At 48.8% G+C, this 22642-nt stretch overlaps 1 protein-coding gene across 1 annotated transcript in view; it reads left to right on the forward strand.

The window, feature by feature from the left end:
* TMEM178B (transmembrane protein 178B) overlaps window positions 1-22642 on the forward strand; it is a 361372-nt gene that overhangs the window by 313160 nt on the left and 25570 nt on the right. The window contains exon 3 of the mRNA XM_065884406.1: window positions 13911-14048. Coding sequence (XP_065740478.1) covers window positions 13911-14048 — 138 coding nt within the window. The remainder of the gene's footprint in view (window positions 1-13910; window positions 14049-22642) is intronic.

The raw sequence follows: 22642 nt of genomic DNA on the forward strand, positions 1-22642 counted from the left end.
GGGGTCATCAGTGATGGATCTCCTTCATCTCTCGTATTTAGCTAGTCACCGATTCCTATCAATTCTACTGCTTCTCTTTCCCTAAGTTGAAAGAGAACTTAGCTGGTCATACCAAGTACTTCTTTGCTTCCAAACAACCACTAGGATTTATCACGTGGCTCTAAGTCAGCGTGTTACGCTAATAATTGGGAAGAGAAAGATATCCTACAGGATTGTGTAGAATATGTCGTCTCCCTGCTGTTCCTCAAATATGCTAAGCAGATTCCTGCCTGAGTGCTTTTGCTTCTCTTATTCCCTCTTCCTGGAATGCCTTTCCCTCAGATATCCACCTGTCTGTTCCCGCACTTCCTCAGGTATCTGCTGAAGTGTCACTTGATTAAGATCATTTCTAACCTCCCTCTGTTAATTAGCAACTCCCCCACTTCTGCCCCATTACATTTCATCCCTGTCACCTACTTTGTTTTTCTTTCTAGCATTTATCACCACCTGTCATGGTGTGATACGTATGCATATATGGAAATCGTTTGTCTCTCTCCCTGGAAAGTACCTTTCATTGAAGCCAGGGACCCAGTTTTGTTGTTGAACATAGCTGCTGCTTGCTAAACATGCAATGAATGAGTAAATGAGTATAAGTTGACCCCAGAGAGGGAATTTCTGTTGATGAATTGTTTTTAAGTGGAGGGTGTGATATACTTTTAGTTTCCTTACAGAGGCCCTTTTCTCGGCAAGATCTTTGTTTGAATGAGATTTAACCGTTTGCCAAAGAAGCCTGGGTCACAGGAAGCCTCCAAAAACAAGCCAGGAGAGCCACGGAGGAAGGCATAAGGGGAAAGAGAGGTCCTCCAAATCCACTCACTTCTGATCACGACCGAGCGTCCCCTTACCAGGGAGAGACCCAGAGTGGGGGATGGGAGGTTGACCACACAAAGGAGGCGGCTCTGTGTCTCGTGCCCGGGACTCCCAGCCTTGTGGCAGGTGTACAGCCTCCCTTGATTTATGTTACCTGCTTGATTTATGGTCATTCGACACTCCTCAGAAATGGCCCCAGGATGTAGTATTAGTGTTTTCGTAACGTACCCATCGTTTTTGAATTGTGCTCCGTCTCTTGAGCTAAAGACAGGGTGGCATATTGCAAAAATGGGGCTGAGTATCACAGCTGCTAGAGCAGAATCATCTGGTCTACCCCCAGACCTCCAGGCAGGAAAGGTGTGATTATCCCCATTTCAGGAAGTAGGGGAACCCTGCAATTATAGGACTTACCTAAAGTAATAGAACTAGTAGCAGGGGTCAAAGACCAGATCTCCTGTTGCCCAGGGCAGTGCGCACCCACTATTCCATGGTCCTTACTACTCCAAAGCACCTTTTTTTTTTTTTTCTGTCACACTGCCTGTTCCTGCCACCCCATGCACGTGGGCTTTGGAAAACCTCTCTGCTTATATGTGGCAAGAGGCAAGCACACGCTTCTTAGGCCCTTCATTATCATACTTCTAAATTAGAAAACAAAATTTGCCTGGCTTGCAAATTTAAAGACTTGGGGAAGGGCCGGGGAGGGGGAGAAGTTATTTGTCTTGGATTTCCCATGTTGTTTGTAATGACCAGTGTGCCCTGAGACTGCTAAATACACATTAGATGATACCAGTAACGCCCACTGGGTGCACTGTGTTTGTTCCTCTGCCCTGCAGCCTGCCAGTGAACATAAATGATCCCTGGTATTTGTGGTGGTACTTTACAGTTTACAAAGGGCTGTTGTCACAGATGTCACTTGGTCAGTGACTCCAAGAGACTGCAGAGCAAAGTGTCTAAAAGCCCGGGTTTTGGAGTCTCCTACTTGCAAGCTGCCTGATTTGGGGCAAGTTACTTATTATCTCATCAATAAAAGGAGCATTATAAACTCATCAATTTGTTGGGAAGATTAAATGTGATAAGGTATAGGAAGTGCTTAGGACATGCCTGACACATGAAAAATGCTGGCTGTATTGTTGTCATTCTTGTTTCAGATATGACTTGTATAAGATCATTTTTAACCAATTTATTGAAAAGGCTGCATCTACAACTTTTATTCTCACTACCACCTTTTTAGCCCCATTCTGTCTGATCTCCCGTTCTTAGTTGACATCTATAGGAGATCCCACAGTTTCTTTGGGTAACCTTCAGGTATTAGTAAACTTGCATTTGTAGATATTAACATTTGAGTCGGATCTAGTATCAGAATGTCGGTCTTGTATCTGGTTTAAATCTTCTCCCTTCCCCAGTGCATGGGCTTGATGCCCTTCTGGAAACGTGCAGTAAGAAAGAAGGTCTGTTCTGCTCCTTCTTCAGCATTGTTCCACCTGCCCCCGCTTTAGCTCTACTACTTCTGCTTCCTCTAGGGTTGGGGCGGGGCGGGGTGGGGGTGGGGGTTGAGAGAACGATGGGTAAAAGGCCCACGGGGTCTTGTTTGCCTGGTGGCGTTGCTGTCTGTTGGTGCCCTGCATGCAGCAAGGCCCAGGTGCTGATCTGTCTCTTGCAGGGCACCTTTGTGGCTCCTTTGGAAAAGCTTCTCAGTGACTGACCACACCTCATCGTCTCCTGATGTGGGCAGTGCACCTTCCAGCTGACCTGGTCCCACTCCTTCCTCAGCCCCCAATTTTGGTGCTACCCCTCATAGGACTCTGTTGCAGTCATCACACCCTACCAGGTGAAGCTCTTGGGTCGTGTCTTTTCTAGGAACCTTTAGTCTTCGTTGGCCTCCGCTTGGCCTGTGGAGAAAGCACAGGATCGTTCCCCAGCCAGAAGCTGGATGTGTAGCTTTGTCTTTGCTTTCATGGGCAACTCTAACCGGCTTCTCGCCTCATCTTTTCGGGCCACACGTAGGTACCATGCCCTGTGTCCTCTAAACTCTAGGGTACCTGTGTGCCGCTCTCCAAATGGTTCTCTCAAGGGCCCTTTTCTTGGCTTGAGGAGGTGGTGCTGGGAGTGGGGAAGCTATCGTGGGAGGAAGGGAAACACGCAGCCCTCTGCTGACTCTCTTCTAAGAACCCTCCCTCTTCAGTCTCTGCCCCCAATCTCCTTCTGTGTGTAAACTGAAGGTGGAGAGTACACTGCAAGTTGCAAAACCCTCGTAGCAAGTTCTGCCCAATGTCTTACCCTTCTCTTTAGAAAATGCTGGGCTTCCCTGGTGGCGCAGTGGTTGAGGGTCCGCCTGCCGATGCAGGGGACACGGGTTCGTGCCCCGGTCCGGGAGGATCCCACATGCTGCGGAGCGGCTGGGCCCACGAGCCATGGCCGCTGAGCCTGCGCGTCCGGAGCCTGTGCTCTGCAACGGGAGAGGCCACAGCAGTGAGAGGCCCGCGTACCGCACAAAAAAGAAAAAATAACCGAAAAAACAGAAAGTACTGTCCAACATATGCACTACCAAATGTAAAACAGATAGCTAGTGGGAAGCATCCCCATAGCACAGGGAGACCAGCTCGGTCTTTTGCATCCACCTAGAGGGGTGGGATAGGGACGGTGGGAGGGAGACGCAAGAGGGAAGGGATATGGGGATATACGTATGCATATGGCTGGTTCACTTTGTTATACAGCAGCAACTAACACCGCTGTAAAGCAATTATACACCAGTAAAGATGTTAAATAAATAAATGCTGTGTTGCCAACACAGCAAATTGAAAAAAAAAAAAAAAAGTGCTGTCCATTGAAATATAATGCAAACCGTAATCCAAGTTAAAATGTTCTACTAGCCCCATTAACTGTGTAAAAAGAAACAATAACATTAATTTTAATCACATATTTTATCTACTCCAGTATATCCAAAATACTGTCACATCAGCGTGTAATCAGTGTACAGATTTTTCCGATATTTGATGAAAACTCATACCGTCTTGGACAGCTGGTGTGTATTTTACACGTACGTGTCTCAGCCCAGGTGCTTGATGACGATTTCAGGTCCTCAGCACCCACGTGTAGTAGCCCTGGCTGCCGTATGGCCCACACAGCTGGAGAATATGGAGGGAGCAGGGGTTTCGCCATCCATTGTTCTCTGCCCCATTGTTGTTCTCTCTGTATTGTTCTTAGGCCTCAGAGCTAAGTTTGGTGTGACCTGTACGCTGCATCCCAGCCAACACGGGGAGAACTGGGCCTCAGATGCAGGTCTTCTGACGTCAAGTTCAGTGTGTTGTTTATCTCTACACCATCGTGTCATTCAAACAGAAATTGCTGTGCTTGTTCCTGGGAACCTCATTAGTGGAAGGGACATTTGAGGGTGAGAAGATTGCTATAGAGACACGCGTGTGAGCCGTCTGAGGTTCTCGGGTATCTGCAAGGTGCCTAGCCCCTAAAGCATGGGATCTAGTCAGAGAGAGGGTACTGAGGGGCCTCGCACACCTCCCTGACGGCATCACATGCGGAAAGAATAGCAGCGGAGGGCAGCGACATCTTAGAGCCGCGTTCCTGTGCTGGCCTGAGCTGGAGCTGCCAGGTAAAGGAAGCACTGCCCTCCGATGGCAAGTATTTCCACAGTCCATACTGTTGGCCAAAGAGCAGCTTGGCAAGTCTTTTGCTTTCACTGTTAAAAAGACTAAAGAAACTACTTAGTGGCAGTGTGTCTTTAAGAAGGGGGTACTCATGAGAAGGAATCTGTGGCCAGGCCTGAGATCAACGCCTCCTATCAGTTCGGTGTGCCTCATTATTTGTACTTAGAACTTTAAAAAGCAGTAAAGCTCACATCTCCCAGAGAACTCAACGTTTCATTGTTAAAGGAATTCATTCTCATCGTAGGAAAGAACAAACAAAACCCCAAATATCACAACCCAGAAAGGCTCCCTGTTAGCATCTGGGGTACTTCTCCCTTGCGTCTCCCACGTGGGTGTACATGCATGGATGCACGTATGTACACCCGCAGCCTAGGGGTTGTATGGAATAGATAGGCTTGTGCATTATTTTTCATTTAATATTCTGTTATGAACTTTTCCCTGGTCATTGACATTTTCCACGAGAGTAATTTTAACAGCTGAATAATATTCCATTACATTTTACTGAATGTTAAATTCTCTTCTGGGGTTTGAAGCGGCATGGAATCGAATGGAAAGGGCCTGGGCAGAGGGAGGCCGTTTCCCAGGCCTGCCTCTGACTGGCTGTGTGACCTTGATTGACTGAAATTCCATTGTCTCCATAGCTAAGTCTACAAAATGAGAGAAATAGTATCTTCCTTATAGAGCCATTGCGAGGCTTCACGGGCGTGTCCCGTGTAAATTGCCCAGCCCAGCGCCTTGCGCATAGTAGATGCACAATAAACGCTCATTCCTATTTCTCTTCCTCTTCCCCAGGCCTTTCAAATTCTTTGCAATCAACCGATTCTCAGGCGCCTGCAGCATGTTTCTGGAAAGCATAGTGCTCTCTAGGGTGCCCATGTGTCTTAAAGCTCCTGTCTTCTCATTGCTTTGTGGGGACACATTCTTGCCACCCCGATTTCTGTCCTCTGCACTCAGAGCAGCTGTCAGTGACACGTGATCTAGAGGAGGAGAGTTGGGAGCTTCTCTAGGGTGGAATAGCGACTGTATTGGTTTAGCTCGTCGTTCCCGGCAGGGAGACCCCCGAGGACAGAGAACTGGGCACCCAGTGGGTCTACTCGCGTGTATCTGGTTGGCTGCGCTGTAGTTTCCTTCTCATCATTCCTGTCTGCGGTTTCTGATGTTGGCTCAGCAGTGTGGCAGCAGGGAGAAGGGAGTCATTCTTGAGGGTTTTTTTTGTTTGGGACTCTGCCTCTCAGTTCTGGGTTTTTTCCCCATTCTTTCTTCTCTCCAGGCACTTGCTTTAGCTGCTGACCTAGCTTTCTTTCATCAGGCGGGTACAAATTTTGCAATTTGCCTTCCCTTGTCTTGACAATGGATGTGATTTGTATATGCTGTATCACATAATGTCCCTATTTATGGCAGCTCTCTAATCCGGAGGTAGGGTTGAAGAGCAGGAAGCGTCAAGCCCGTCTTCTGACCCAAAAACCACTTCTCATTTCTACAGCAACTACCTTCCCCCCCGATCTCTTCCTGACTTGTGGGGACAGCACAGAAAGGTCTGTTGGGATCGTGATCTGTAGGGTTTCACATGTGCTCATTAAACTTTACGGTAAGGAGCCCCCATGTTGCGTGGCTCTGTGCGATCTGAAACCTAACCTATGTTGATGTTTTCTTTGTGTACACAAAAAAACAAAAGCAAAAAATTACATTGAATTGTTAAGCAATAATTAATGCTGGCTTTTAAAAATAAGGTTGGAGGAGAGAGAAGTTGGCTTCAAGTCACAATGACGTTTGAGTCACTGGAGTGGGTTGAGTTGGGTAAGCGCATCCTCTTCACGGTGCTTTAGTCCATGGTGCATACGGTTTTAGTAATCATCACAGGGTGGGATGGTGATCTCACTTAGCAGACATTTATCGAGCACCTGCTTTTGCCGGGCAACGCGCTGGGGACTGGGAAGGCAAAATAAACCAGACGCGACCACAGCCCTGAACAAGCTCACATTTGCTGGAGGAAGGGAGACATAAATAATTACAGTAAGACGTGGTCAGTGCTAGAGGAGTGATTATCAGCCAAGTGCTACAGGAGCCTGGAGCACTGGACGCCCGTGTCAGCTAAAGCACCTTAGAAGCCTCCCAGACATTTACTCTTTAGGGAAATTTTAAGGATGATGAGAAGCTTGCCTGGTGGAACATGTGGGCAGCCATGTTGGCAGAGAGCACAGCGCCATCAAGGAAAGGGAGGAAAGTGCCAAGCCTTTCAGAGAACTGCAGTGTTTTCATGACTGGAACACGGGGCTCTTGGAGAAAGATGGAGGCACAGGGATGGGCAGAGGGCACTTTCTTATGGAAACCCAAGAACTATTTTGTTTTCACATAAAAATGGTTTCTTAAATACAACTACATCACGATGCTGAACCAACCTATACTCTGGAAGAAAGCCCTAGGCAAAACCTTTTAATCATATATACAAAGAAGACATCAACATAGGTTCCTACTCCAGATTCGTGCGCTACTTCTCTGTTTCACTGTTAACTAGTTAGATCACTGAAAAGTTACGTCTTGCCCCATGCCTCTTCCTTTTAGAGCGGTACAGTGCTCAATGCTACAGCCCAGGTTTCAAGCAGCCTCTATGGCCCCCGGCACCTGTGCTATTAGCTGCCATGGCCTCTAGCTGTTTTGGGTCCCCCAAGGATAAGAAGCATCACCACTCCAGGGTGGATGCATCTCAATATTAACAATAGATGCATAAAGCCTTCACCTCAGCCTCTCCTGGTACCTGTTCCCTCTGGGTACCAAATCCTTAATTAGGGGCCAACCCCAACATGGTGTTAGCTCTTGCGTGCTCTTGCACAGCACGTGTGAGAGGTGTAGTGTATGAAAAAAGAGAACAGCTTTAACTTAAGTGTCTTCCACTTCTATTTACATTTGTGTAGCTCTAGCTTTGTGCCGGGTACTGTTCTAAGCCGTTTATACATAATAACTTATTTAATCCTCTCAATAACCCTTTGAAGTAGGCACTGTTATAACCTCCCGTTATAGACGTGGAAACTGAGATCCAGAGAGAGGGACTGACGTGCTCAAGTTCACGCAGCCAGTACATGGCAGAGCCAGGATCTGAATCAGGGCAGCCTGATTCCAGGAATCCGTGCTTGCATCCGCATCTGTTGTATCTCTGTGTGGTTACCCAGAATCAAGCCCCACTTCCTTCAGAGATGGTTGCTGTGCAGTAATTGGTTCCTGGAATATTCCTTCCCCTGTGAATCAGTTTGTCCTGAGTTGATCCCACGGCTAACATGTTCATTGCCCAACTATCTCTCTCCACTTCTTCCCTTCCAGACTGATCCCTTGGGGCAAAAGCACTGAGTTCTGTCCTCACCACCTTGCTCTGCCCTCCAGTTCTTGTGACCTTGAACCCCAGAGGGACTGATTAATTTGTGAATGCATGTCCAGCTACCAGGGCAGCTGACACACTTCCATCCTTGTAGCCAAGGCAGTGCTCATATCAGGCAGAGGTGCCCCGCGTGGCCAGCAGAAGAGGACCATGACCTTGTTGGTTTCGCCATACTCTTCACCCTGGACCACTGTGTTAACAGTGTCTGCCCTCCCCATCTCCTGTCTTTACTGACACAGCAAGGTCTAACCCATACTTATCCCAACCATCTCTGTTTTTTTAATGAGAAGAAAATCCCAGCCCTCATCAGTTTTTTTTGTACTGAGTTCTTTAAAGAGCAAATAGAAATTCAGAGCCCATATATATTTTCCTTCTCTGAATGGTGTTTATTTAAATGCAGATATCCTGGTTTCCTATGTAGAGTTGCAAACAATACCTTTCAATTTAAATGTTAATAGGAGTGTAAACTTCAAAATAAAAATTTTTCCACGAGGGAGAACGGCTTTTTTCTGCTTCTATTTAATGGTTCTCCTGGTTTTCTTCCTCCTCTGTCCTCATCATCCGCCCGCTTCTGCCCACTCCTTTCCACTGCACTGAGCTAAATTCTTTTTCTAGAAAGTTTAGAATGCACCTTTCTCATTTCGAACATTAGAATGTCAAACATTGCGGTCGTGGAATACAGATATTAGACTCAAACCCAACACAATCCATGAGAAGATTTTTCTTGATCTCAGCCTTTGCCTGCCCAACTCACTATTCCAAGTTCTTTCCAAGGGGATTATTCTTAGGCTGACCCTGCATAATATTTTTCCATGGCTTCAGATAGTTGAGTTAGGTTTTCTTTTTCCTTTCCTTCCCCCCCCCCCACCTCCTTCCCTCCCTCCTTGCCTTCTTCCTTCTTTCTACAAAAAGGCAGGAAAAGACGGGGAAAGAAATAACAGCTGACCCTTGAACGACAGTTTTGAACTACACGGGTCCACTTATTCGTGGGTGTTTTTCAAGAGTACATACTACAGTAGCACAACGTGCGTGGTTAACTAAATCCATGGATGCAGAACCGTGGATTCAGAGAAGCTAAGTGTACAGAGGGCCAACGATAAGTTATACGTGGATTTTCCGCTGTGCGGGGCGTCGGTGCCCCAACTCCCCTCTTTGTTCAGGGGTTATTAACTGTACAAGCTGTGTAAATTCCTGGGTGCAAAGTACTGCTGTGAGCACAGTGAGCATCACAAAGAGTAAAAAAGGCAGATTCTTACTGCTAAAGAAATGAAATTGACACATGGGCTAATGCAGGTGGGCAGGAATGGGGCCATCTATATGTGGGTCATTCCATAGGCAGAGTGGCCTTTGGGATTTTCTCAAATGCAAATAAAAAACAACAAAGATTTAAAGATAATCGAAAGAATATCTAATGCCTTAAATCCAAATATGGTGACTATAATAACCTTTCTAAAGACATCGTGGACCAAATTTTGTGTGTGAATGTGATATCTGGCTTCATCTTCTTTTATTTTTTTATTTTCGTTTTCCTTCATTTCCTTGTTGATTATTTTTATCCTGTTATACTGTGTGCATTTTGTAAGACTCCTAAATCTTTTGGAACAAGATAGGACTGTTAATCCATAAATTAGAATTGATTTTATAATATTAATTTCAGTGATTTTGATTCCATTATTATAAGGTATTATTTTTGTTCTTCAGAGAGTTCTTTTCAGTAGTATCCTGTTTGTATTTCATGGAGGCAAACTGTGTTTCTTCTCTTGTCTCTTGGGGATACTAATAATTTTTAAATTTATTTTATACAATTTGGTATAAAATAATTGTATAAAAATTTTTTATACAATTCTTAAAGATTACTTTCCATTTACAGTTATTATGAAATATTAGCTATATTCCCCATGTTGTACAGTACACCCTTGATCTTATCTTACACCCAGTAGTTTGTTTCTCCCGCCCTCACCCCTGTATTCCCCCCACTGGTAAGCACTAGTTTGTTCTCTGTATCTGTGAGTCTGCTTCTTTTTTGTTATATTCACTAGTTTGTTGTATTTTTTAGATTCCACATATAAGTGATGTCATACAGTATTTGTCTTTCTCTGTCTGGCTTGTTTCACTTAGCATAATGCCCTCCAAGTCCATCCATGTTGCTGCAAATGGCAAAATTTTGTTATTTTTTTATAGAATACTGAGTAGTATTCCATTGTGTGTGTGTGTGTGTATAAATACATATGTCGCATTTTCTTTATTCATCTGTTGATGGACATTTAGGTTGCTTCCATATCTTGACAATTGTAAATAATGCTGCTCTGAACACTGGGGTGCACGTATCTTCAAATTAGTGTTTTTGTTCTTTTCGGATATATACCCAGGAGTGGAATTGCTGGGTCATAGGGTAGTTCTAGTTTTAGTTTTCTGAGAACCCTCCATACTGTTTTCCACAGTGGCTGCACAAATTTGCATTGCCGCCAACAGCGCACAAGGGTTCCCTTTTCTCCACATCCTCACCAACATTTGTTATTTGTGGTCTTTTTGACGATGGCCATTCTGACAGGTATGAGGTGGTATCTCATTGTGGTTTTGATTTGCATTTCCCAGTAATAGTTTTTAATTATCGTTTCTTTTCCCTGCAGTTTGTTTCCTCAGGCTCTTCTCACAGCGTATAGCTTTTCTCAGGTATTTGGGGCTGCCTGGAAGCCCTGAGTCGGGGGTGGGCTTGCCAATGGGAAGCTTCACTGTAGATGGTTGGAGTGGCTGCTTACGCCTCCCTCACAACACACAGTGGCAATGTGTCTAGATATTTTCTCTTGTGCTGGTCATCACCAGAAAGGTCTCTCCCAGCTTCCAGGCTATAGGGCAAAGGCAGGGCAGTCTGCTTCTGAGAGCCAGGCAGAAGAGGTCTGGGGTCTCAAGGGTAAGCCTTCAACATTCTGTATGTGCACAGACACTTGCTCTGTGCATAATGACCCTCAGCTGTGCCGGCCAGCCCTCACCTGAGCTTGTCAACCCCCAGTCCTAAGTATGCCCACTCCACCCTGGGGGGTGGGGGAAAAGGGGGTAGCCCCAGAGGTGTAGAGTGGGTGAGGGGAGCTAGGGTTCTAGTTCCAGCTCAAACAACTTGTACCAAATCCTTGTTTTATCTCCCTCCCCTCTGCTTAACTTCCTGGTGCCAGTTCCTGAGCCTTTTGGGGATTTGGCAGGATGGTTTTCAGCTTCCCCCCTGCTGGCTCTCACCTTAGCTCTTCAGTTCTGCTGAGGCAATTATACTGTCTCTCAGCTTTACGGTTTCCAATCTTCTGTTGCCGCTGTCTCCTTTCCTAGTTTCCCCTTCTGTGTGAATTTCTGTCTTAAAAAAAAAAAAAAATCTTGTAACTATAATCCTGGCTTAATTTGGGAGGAAGAAATACTAGATACATTAATTACATTTTAACTTTACTTTCCCACACAACTCAATAACCCAGCTCACTCCTTTTTTTAGTTCACGGGTTTGAGACTGTTAATAAATTATTTAATTTCTTTAAATCCTGCAAAATAGGAATATTTCTTGTCCTACCTACCTTATAAGTTGTTGCTACAGCTGCCCTGAGTTACCACGTGGGTCTGAGGGCAAAATAACCAGCCGTACTTGCATGGCTCTAGCAAAATCAGGCTCATAGGGTGATGGGGAATATCCTCCCAGGTCAGTGAAAATACTCAGACCTGACCTCTGGTTTTCATCCTTCTTTCCAGATCAGCAACTTAACGTGAGCCTCAGCTTTTGTTGACCAAGCCTTTGGGAGACAGTAGAGTGTACCTAGTCTGTTGTTGGAGGCACAGCCCTCCCTGACCTGGGACACAGATGACTATTATCTGTCTCAGGACTTTTGGAAGAGGAATTATTCTCTCCATTTCCCTTCCTGCCTTTTGCTCTGTTTTCTTCTAAGTAAAGAACTTTGCTTTCGTCCACCAACAGCAATACGCTTCCCTCTTTTAATGATTTGCATTTCTCTTTTCCTGCCCAGCCCGCTTTTCCATCCCTGGCCCAAGTGCACACACCTTACAGGACCCCGTCTCCATTCAGTCCCCCAGGCAGTACCTTTGCTCCCATGGGTCTGCACAGCCCAGGGGCCGGTACCGGCCAAGTGCAGCAGGAAGGGGCTCTGGGGCTTCAGCAGGTTTGTCCTCTCTAGTGCTGGCAGAGGGGCCGAGATTTTTCCTGGAAACCCTCCAGTTACTGAAAAGGGAACCATTGGTTTCACAGGGGTATAGAAGAAAAATTTCCTGACCTGTTTAAGGGGATATAAATCTCCTTTAGACTGAAAATACCCTGACCTCTCTTTTCCCATTCCCATCACCTGCTTGCCCTTGACTACAGTGGAGAGTGGAGGGAGCCCCCAGAGCAAAGAGTAACGGATGTGACTGCTACCTGGCTGCGGCGGGCACTCCGGGTCGGCATGGGCGGGGAGGACTAAGGAGAACTCAGTAAAGCAGGAACGGGCTCTCTGTGGATTTCTGCCTCTGTGACAGGGCCCTGTCAGGTCCCCCCACCTCCTTGGGGAGGCTCTGCTGCTGTTCCCCTTCCCACCCACCCCCACCCCCCAACCAGCTTCCTCCCTGGAGGGCGGGGAGGCGGCTGCCAGTGTCTGATCTTCAGTGTCAGGACAAGGCACGTGGACCACATCCATCTCCAGCGTGAGGGCGGCGGCAGGGAGGGCAGGAGGCCTCAAGCCAAACTGTGCCAGGGATCCTGTTTGCTCTGCGCTGGAGTGAGAGAGAGGCAGAGAGGGGACGTGATGCCTGTGAGGTGCTCCCCACGGAAACCTGGGTGTTCGTTTCCGGGGATGAGAAGAGACCGTCAGTGCTTGCTTGGATGCGGGGGTTGGGCGGGGTGGGGGGGATTGATGTAGTTTGCTGTCCGGTCCTCAGCGTCACACACACACACATTCCTCCCTCCCTTCATCCAAGAGAAGGGAATGCCCAGGGGATCTCCAGGCTGCTCTGAAATCCCCACCTCCCACCCCTTAGGGCAGAGGCCCAGACAAATGGCTCCTGTTGGGAGCCCTGTTGTGGTGTGTTACCCAGGAGGGCGGTAAGAAGGCCGGGTTCCAGGGGAGACAGATGGGGCAGGGGGGAAGAGGCACCGGAGGGCGGGGCTGGAACTGGGAGGAAGCCAAGCCGAGCCAGTTGCTGAATGAGGCTGACATGGCAGCAGCTCTGCCCTCTCCCTTATGCTAAAAATACCACCTTTCCAGACGGCCCTCCTCCCCTCTGTGCCTACGCCAGGCTTTGTCTGGCGGGTCAGTGGGGCGCGGAGCAGAGAAGGGCCTGATCTGGAAAACCGGGTTGACCTGAGGAGGCCTCCTCGGGGGTACAGTCCGAGAGCAGGAAGCATGGTGCCCACCCTGCGGCCTCACGTGCAAGGGGAGCTGAGACCCTGGGGGCCGGGCTGGAGAAGGAGGAAAGCGTTGCCACCGGCAGCTTCATGCTCACTCCTGACCTCCTGGGAGACCAGCAAACCCTGGAGGGAAGGGAGGGAGTCCTTGGCAGGTGCAGCCAGACTGCCAGGACCCGACCCAGCCCAGCTCTAACGGTCCATTTGTCTGGTTCTCCCTGCCCGGAGAGGTGACTAATGCTGGATTATGACTGGGGAGCCGCACAGATCTGGGCTTGTCGCCCTGTCCTACCACTCACTGTATGGCTTTCAGCAACTTGCTCCATCTTTCAGATAGGGATAAAGACATACATATCTTAGAAGGTTGAGAGGGAAGCCTTGGGAAGAACGGTGCTGTGCCTGGCGCAAAGGAGATGTAAAAGAAATGACAGCTACGATGAGGATCTCTCCCTGTGCGTATGGACCACGCGGCCCCAGCGTGTGTTTGCACGCGAGGAGACAGTCACCACTGGGGGCTCTGTCCTCTGCAGAGGAAGCTTGGTTGTACCAACCTGTCTGTAAAGGGCAGGTGGCCTCCCTGCCCCCTCGCCCGGGGCCAGGGTGCACTGGACCCTGAGTTCCGGGCTCTGATGCTAACTGTTATCTGCCTGCTTCCCCGCAGACCTGCGTAGGATGACGGCCGGCTTCATGGGCATGGCGGTGGCCATCATCCTCTTCGGCTGGATCATCGGCGTGCTGGGCTGCTGCTGGGACCGAGGCCTTATGCAGTATGTGGCAGGGCTTCTCTTCCTCATGGGAGGTAAGAATTGGGGGCTGCGGGATAGTGGGGGGGTCCTGGTTACTGGGATTCTGAGAGAATGGCTGGTGGGCGTGTGGACGAAGGCCCAGGCTCGGCGGGGCCCTTTCATTCCCTCATTCAGCGAACATGTTTTGAGCTCCTCTTAGCCACTCTCCACTGCTGGTCCTTGCACTCGGGCGTCTGCCCACCTGGTGTGGGAAAGACTGGCGATGGCGTTGAACGAGGTGTCAGATCTGGGGCAAGTGAGAACCCACGTAATACTCAGGCGTTTTATGCACATACTATACATACTATACTTTGGGGTGGGCGGCAGGTGCTATCTGGGCAGCTTCCCCTTCAAAAGCGTACCTTTACCCTTGATTTATGGGTCTTAATGCCGCTCCATTTCCAAACGAGGCTCTAAAGGTGGTAAGACGGGGCTAGACCTTCGTCACATGTCTCCCTTACCCTCTATTACTGTCAGGGCCATAGAACCGATCGCACCCTTATAAAGGGCTGTATATGAGCAGAACTGTGTAGCTATGAGGGAATAGGTTCCAGTCCACGGGAAGTAAAGGTTAATCCACTATCCACACGTGCCTCTTTTCTCCCTGAAGAGCTGAAATGTGCTTTTTGGTCTCCTGGTTTGAGTCTCAGTCTGAAGCCAAAGCTAACCGTCGGTATGCCCATCACAGTACACTCCTCGGGGAGAGGTGGGTGGATGACTTGAGTGGAGTTAGGAAGAGGGGGAATTGGGCTTGGACAGAGGGAGTTAGAAATATGTGTGGGGAAAAAAGACAGTGAGTCCCATGCGTGGAAACCACCGTCAGATAGATGGTAGATACCACGTGAATGGCCCGACTCAGGGCCTCAGCAGGGGCAGGCGGTGGAGGGGTGGGTCTGGCTGGAGAAAGGAGGTGGCTATCCTTCTAGGTGGACGGAGAGATCTGGGGTTCAGTGAGTGAGCTGTGGGTTGGGAGAGGAGGAGGAGAGTTGCAGGATTCCACCTCTTGCCTGACCGCTTATCCTTGTTCCCCCAAAGCACAGACACCCTGTGCCTCCCAGATCCTCTGCCATCAGGGTCAGCTGCCCCTGCCCAGCACTGCCTTCCTGTGGGTCCCACAGCGGCACTTAGGGCGGAGGCTGGGGAAGGAGGGGCACGGTGGCTCCTTCACCCCTCCTTCCGGTCTCCCGCTGAGACGGGGGCCCCCAAAACCAGCCGTACCACCTTTTCTGCACCCGGGTGTCCTCCTCACTGCAGCGAGGGTCACACTTGGCCCGGGATTTCCATACTTGGTGTTAGCAGCATGGAGTCTTTTGTTTCCACCTTCCAGTCAGAATCTTCCGTGGACCCCAAAAAGTGAAAAGATAAAAGTGGAGTGGCTCTGTTTGTAGTGAATGTTCTCTCTAAGACTCTTGTGGTTGTACAAAGATGGGCTCCAGTAAAACAGGGCTTTTCTAAGGCTCTAGAGAGGGCTCCCAGGGATCCGAGAAAAGCTGAGCAAACAGGCCTCGGCCAGAGCAGAAATCCAGGAGCCCTGGGAGCCGATACTCTTTCATCTCTGCCTCTTCCGAGGCGATCGTCATCCCCTGCACGTTCCCCTCTCCAGGCCGGCACTTGGCTCACATCCTGCCCAGGTGCTAAGTAAGCCTTCCAACTCTGACAGCTTCCAGAGAAAGAGTGATGGGCCCACTGATCCTTCCAGGCCGGGCCACACATCACTGTGACTTGAAGGGAGCGGGGGGTGGTCCCTGAGACACTTCCCACTCACCTGAGACCCTGGGTAGGAACTCTCTCAGAAGAGGGTGTGGGGCAGACAGTGGGGGGCAGGAGGGTGCCTGGAAGCCCTGTCCCCCATTTGCTAAGGTACCGCCCAGGAGCCCTACGGCTCTGGGGATGCCGGGAAAGCCCTTGGGCTGGACTGCGGACCTGAGGCCCCTGCCCACAGGGAATGAGTGAGGGTGTTGCTTCCCTTCTGCCTGGTTAGTGGTTCTTAATCACCACACAGTCGAATCACCTGCAGAACTTTTAAAAGTACTGATACTAGGGCCTCACCCCAGACCAATCCAAGCCGAACTTCTGGGGATGACGCTCAGTAAGGGGTGAGAGTTGGGGGAATAGATGACCTTTAAATTTCCCTCCAGCTCTGAAATGTTATGTTCCGGGGATGCATCAGTTGGGCAAGACCTCTCGTGATTTGTTTTCTTCCTTTCCCCGATGCCCCCCAGCCGCCCCATTTTATGACTACCTTAGGCAGCCTCAGACAGGGAAGTGCTGTCACAGGGCTTTGATTATTACTGTGGAGGCCTATCCGAGCCCTGATCACCGAGGGTCCCAGCTAAACCCACTTCCCCAGCACACGCACTCCCTTTCTTTTTTTTTAATGGAAAAACCATAGTTCATAATAAAATGTTAGCGTCCAGAAGAACTCTGGGGAAGCTGCTGTCCTAACAGCTGTTTCTTCCTGATGGGAGCATTGTCCTGGTTGGAGTGGAGCCATCTCATCCACCACGGGGCTTGTGTCCAGAGGTAGAACTGTCCTCTCCCCAAAGAGGCTGGGGAGGAAAGTGGTATCCACACACCTCATGGGTACCGTCAGAGAGGCCCCGGTAGGAGAGGAAGAAGGACAAAGCCGCTAAGAGCTGACCCCTTGAACCCTGGTCTTTTGGGGAAGATAAAGCTCTAGGCGGGCGAAGGCACCCTCTTGCTTTTCAAATTAGTGCCCTTTCCAAGGAGGCCTGACACAGCTTCAGGGGGTCCCAATGCGCAGGGCAACTGCAGCCTGCTGGCCCCATGAGTGTGGTTTAGTTGGAGCCTGGGAGGAAGCGGACTCAGTGTAGAAGCTGTGCTCCCCCCATCCCCGCTCAGCACCGAGAGCTGCTGAGAGGTTGGGTGCCAAACGCCCAAATGAAGTCTTGTCCTGTAGAACCCTGTGTGTCAAAGAGAGACACGTCAGCATCAACCCCTCCCAGAGCCCGACCGGTGCCTGCCCTCCAGGGCAGCCCCTCTAAGGCTGACCTTTGAAGGGCTTGGAGAGTCAGCTACCTGTGACAGGAGCCTCCTGAGCACGGCAGAGCCGTCACTCAAACTGTAGCTATTTGTGACCAAAAGGCCCTGCGGCCTTAGCTTTCACCCAGACTGGCATTTCAGGCACCCGTAACTGAGCACAGACTAGGGCCCAAGGGGTTAGACTGGGCAGCAAGTGAGAAAGGTGGTGTCGCAGTGCTGGTCAGGTGTGGGTGTGGTGAGCAGCTGGAAAAGGAGGGGTTCTCAAGAGTGGAAAAGGTAAATTTAAAGTCAGGAGTCTGAAGATGGAATTGCAGTTGACTTCAGATGAACCGGCCGAGGCCGAAATACAAACAGAAGAGTTCTCTTCACAACCTCTTCTCTGTTCCCACACGAAAGGAGGTGGCCCACACTGGGTGCTTCTCTTCTCGGTTTAACTATTTCCGGGGTTAAAGAGAGGGCACCCCACGCCTCATGAGATGACTAGCAGCAAAGTGTTTAATTAACGCTCAGCCCAGAGGAGGCACTTAGTTAAGTATGGCAGCTCTGTGGGGCCAGGAGGCTGCGGGTGGTGAGTGGGATCCAGTTTCCCCTTTGGCGTGGCCTCCAGGGGAGAATCTAGTCCAGACTGGCACAACGGCGTTTGGGTGCAACTGCTAGAAACAAGTGTCTGGATTCGTCATCAGTGAGATTCAGAAGCACAGGGACAGGATGACACGGGGGGCGGGGCCGCGTGGCAGGAAGCATGTGACTCCTACGATTACTTGTAATTCACTCGCCGGGCGAACCTAGACCCACCTCATGGGCACAGATCCACAAGATGGGTGTGAACATCCAACACTCGTGCCCCACCCCTCAGCACCCCCTTACATGTCCTCGTCCTCCCACTCTTGGGAGGACGCCATCATCTCTGCCGTGAGCTTTCATCTAGGCTCATGCTGGAGCCTCCTATCTAGACTCTGGCACTGGGCAGTCAGCCCTTCACAGGGCAGTTGGCATAATGTTTTTGAAACTATAAATCAGATATTCACTTATCTACCAATGCTCAAAAAGCTTACACTTGAACTTAAAATCCAAGCTCCTTACCCTTCTTTAGAAGCTATCTTAGTTAGCTTGGGCTGCTATAACAAAATACCAGACACTGGGCGGCTTATAAAGAACAGAAATTTATTTCTTGCTGTCCTGGAGTCTGGAAAGTCCAAGATCAAGGCACTGGCAGATTCGGTGTCTGGTGAGAACCTGCCTTCTGGGTCATAGATGTCATAGATGGTACCTTCTTGTGTGTTCTCATACGGTGGCAGGGCCAAGGGAACTCTCTGGGGCCTCTTTTATTTATTTTAAAGTTATTTATTTTTGGCCGTGTTGGGTCTTTGTTGTGTGTGCAGGCTTTCTTTAGTTGCGGCAAGTGGGGGCTACTCTGTTGCGGTGCGCGGGCTTCTCATTGCGGTGGTTTCTCTTGTTGTGGAGCACAGGCTCTAGGCACGCGGGCTTTAGTAGTTGCAGCACGCAGGCTCAGTAGTTGTGACATGTGGGCCTTAGAGCACGTGGGCTTCAGTAGTTGTGGCATGCAGGCTCAGTAGTTGTGGCTCGTGGGCTCTAGAATACAGGCTCAGTAGTTGTGGCTCACGGGTTTAGTTGCTCCACGGCATGTGGGGTCCTCCTGGACCAGGGCTTGAACCCGTGTCCCCTGCATTGGCAGGCAGGTTCCTAACCACTGCATCACCAGGGAAGCCCTGGGGCCTCTTTTATAAGGTCACTAATGCCATTCACGAGGGCACCACCCTCATGACCTAATCGCCTCCCAAAGGCCCCTCCATTTAATACCAGCGTCTCGGGGGTTAGCATTTCAACATATGAATTTGGGAGCATGCAAACATTCAGTCCACGGTGGAAACCTTATATAATCTGGCTCATTCTACCTCCCCCACCTCCTTTCCTATTCCTTCCCCTATGCTCATGTCACTCCAGCCACACAGGCTGCCTCTCTCCCAGTACACATACAGTTTTACTTCAAGGCCGTGGAGTGGCCTGATAGCTTTGCCCACAGTGCTTTCCCCGCCAATACCTCATGACGGGCTCCACATAAGATTCATATTCCAACTGAAAAGTCACCCCCTCGGAGAGGGCTTCCTCGCCCACCCAATTTAACAAAGCTACCCAGTTGCTCTCTACATTTTAATTAATTTAATTTTCTGCAGCACACCCACCACTTTATGACATGTTTATTGTTGTTGTGTTTTGGTTGCTTTTTTTTTTTTTTTTTTTTTTTAAGCAGCTTAAAACAGACATTTGTTACCTCACAGTTTCCATGAATCAGAATTCCAGGCAGGCTTAACTGGGTTCTCTGCTCAGGGTCTCACAAAACTGCAGTCCAGGTATCATCCAGCACTGGGGTCTCGTCTGAGGCCAGGATCCTCTTCCAAGATCATGATGCCGTTGGCAGAATTCGTCCCCTGCAGCTGTAGGACTCAGGGAAGCTTGCTTACGCAAAGCCAGCAGGAGAAGAGGGTCTCTGACTTCTTCCATCTCTGACCTCCAGATTCTTTTTTTTTAAATCGACTTTCTTTTTTGGAACAGTTTTAGGTTTACAGAAAAACTGAGCAGATAGTACAGAGGATCCCCATATTGCCCTTTGCCCTTGCACACGGTTTTCCCTATTATTAACATCTTACGTTAGTACAGTACATTTATTGCAATTCATGAAGAAATACTGGCACACTGTTATTAATTAGTGTCCGTAGTAATTTAGCGTCTAAGTTTTACCTGATATCCTTTTTCTGTTCCTGGACCATCCAGGATCCCCCGCTACGTTTAGTTGTCATGTTTCCTCGGTCTCCTCTTTCTGTGACACTTTCTCAGACTTTCCTTGTTCTTAATGACCTTGACAGTTGAATACTTGAAGAGGACTGGCCATCCATACTGTAGGATGCTCCCCTGTTGGAACTTGTCTGATGTTCTTCTCGGGATTAGGCTGGGTTGTGGGTTTGGAGAGGAAGATCACACAGGTAAGGGGCCATTTTCATCACGTCATTTCAAGGATACGTACTATCACCATGACCTATGACTGTGGACATTTACCCTTCGTCCCCTGGCTGAAGGAGTATGTGTCAGGTTTCTCTACTGTAAAGTTACTCTTTTTGCCCCTGTTTCCATACTGTCCTCTTTAGAAGGAAGTCACTAGGCACAGCCCACACCTAAGGAGTCGGGGGTTACGTTTCTCCTCCTTTAGGGTAGAGCAGCTACATAAATTATTCGGAATTCTTCTGCACAGGAGATTTGTCTCTTCTTCCCTGTTTATTAATTGATTCAATCATTTATTTATATCAGTGTGGACTCGTGAATGTTTATTTGATACTTCGGGTCATAATTCAATACTATATTTGTTGTCCAGTTCTGGCTTTGGCCACTGGGAGCTCTTTTGGTTGGCCCCTGTGCCCCTTTGGTGTACTCTTATCAATGTGGGGTTTTGCTTTTGCTTTTTTGTGAGTACTTCCTTAGTTTGGGGCACTACAGGGTGTTCCAGGCTCATCTCGTGTATTTCCTGCCCTACTCTTAGAACCGGCCACTTCTTCTAGGAACCTGGTTCCTTTTATTGGAGAATGGTATTAGAAACCGAGATCTGGACACTAGGTGTCTGCAGTGTTTCTAACGTTTTGTATTTTTTCATTGCCTCCCACCACCAACATAGATATCAGCTCCATGAGCTCCAGAACTTTGCCTTATTCTCCAAGGCACCCGCCGTGTCTGGAACAGTGTCTGCAGCCTCAAATATCTGTTGAATGCATGTATCAGAAAAGGGAATTATGTACAACAGAGGAAGTGTTTTGTTTTTTCTTGATAGAGCAGCAGTCCTTCAAGAAATTAGCCTGTCTTCTGTTCTTGGTCTGAGCTCTTCTTCCATGGGGCTCCTTGTTCTCTTTTTATCTTTATTTGAATAGTCCTGGGGTCTGTCCCAAATTCCTTTTGGATGTAGGGTATGAATTATACACGACCTCATGAAGCACTTTCTGTCTTTAATTTGGACTCCTAGAATGTTAGAAATGGCAGGGGCCTTAGAGACCATCCAGTTCAACCTTCTTGTGTTTCCAGATAAGAGTAGTTGTGTCAGTTGTCCGAGGTCATCCAGTCTAGTGAGTGGCAGAACTGGAGCCAGAGCCCAGCCCGTGACACCAGCCTGGATCCTCGCAGCCCATCCTGCTGCCTCTGCTTTCAGCTCCCCGTGATGGAGATCCCCCTGACCCCCTGTGCCACACACGTCTTCCCGCACTAGCATAGCTCCGATTCTGTGCTTCTAAGCAGGTGCCAGTCCCAGAATCTTGCTCTATTCCCTTTCTGTTCCTCCCTTTTCAAAGCACGAAGGGGCATATGGAGGAGACAGCGGCCAGAATCGAGGGCACAGGTGGTAAGGTCCTTTTCCTCCCACCTGTGATCAGTGTAACATTTTCTACCTTCCCAGTCAGTCAGGAGAGCAAAGAAAGTGCCCCAGAGAAGCTCAAGCTATCCACTTGGAGTGATTGCAGTCATTTGCAAACCAGTGATGCCAAATGGCTCCCCCTCTGCCAGGCTCACCAGAGAGCAGTTCAGCTGCGTGCTGAACCCCCAGATACCTCTCTTCTGGTAGACAAAGACCTTGATAAAGGCCCAGCAATTATGAAAACTTACAAACCTAAAATGAAAAGGCCAAGGCATGGGTGTCTTGACTGGGTGACTGTTTCTTTCAGGCAGTAGAGTGATTTTAGGGATGCTGTAAAGTAGGGCAACATCCATCAGCTTCTCCTTACCGTCCTTCTGAGCTCCAGCAGTGCTCAGTGACTAGGGCTGCATTTCTGTAAGTCCAGTAGGGACTGTGCCTCGAAATTCTTGACTTGTGGGTAAGAGTCATGTGGGCAACCACATAAGTTAGATACTATTCTAGGGAGGGAAGATAGAATCAGTAAGCCAATGACTTAACATGATGGAAGCTTATAAGAAACCCTCAGTAAATCATGGCTATTACTATTATACGTAAATGGTAGTAAAGTGGTAGCGAGTATTACACATGTACCCCAAGCGAAATCCATTCCAATAGGCAGAAGAGAGTCCATAATCTATCATGACCAAACGAGGGCATAAAGCCCATCTACCTACCCCACTAAACGGCTTTTATAGTTTCATGTGGGATTTCACTAGAACATCACAACTCTTATGGACTTTTTTGTCTCACAGTCTTTCTTTCAAAATCCTAAGCGGAAATTCACAGACTACTTCCTGCCCTGGGGTATGTCTTGCCCTTTGGAAGGTGCATGTTTGAATATGTATTAGCATTTGATAATTACGTTCAAAACAAAGACCTTTGGGGGAGGAGACACATTGTCAGGAGGAATAGGAAATAACATCCATGCTTGCCTAATGTAGAACCAGTGACCAGGACCGATCACTCCAGCAACCCGGACAGCAGGGGTGGGGCTTCATTTCTGTCTTAAGAGCCGAAATAGACCTCAAAGCAGTTTCACCCTTGCCACCCAGTGGGACCTGCCTCTGTTATAGATTTGCACTTTGGAGGAAAATAGTAAGCAGCCCTGGCCCTGTAAACCCTAATCTGGTCAGTGAAGGCCATGCCAGAATGACT

This window comes from Phocoena phocoena, chromosome 9 (genome assembly GCF_963924675.1).
Source record: "Phocoena phocoena chromosome 9, mPhoPho1.1, whole genome shotgun sequence".
NCBI classification, from domain to species: Eukaryota; Metazoa; Chordata; class Mammalia; order Artiodactyla; family Phocoenidae; genus Phocoena; species Phocoena phocoena.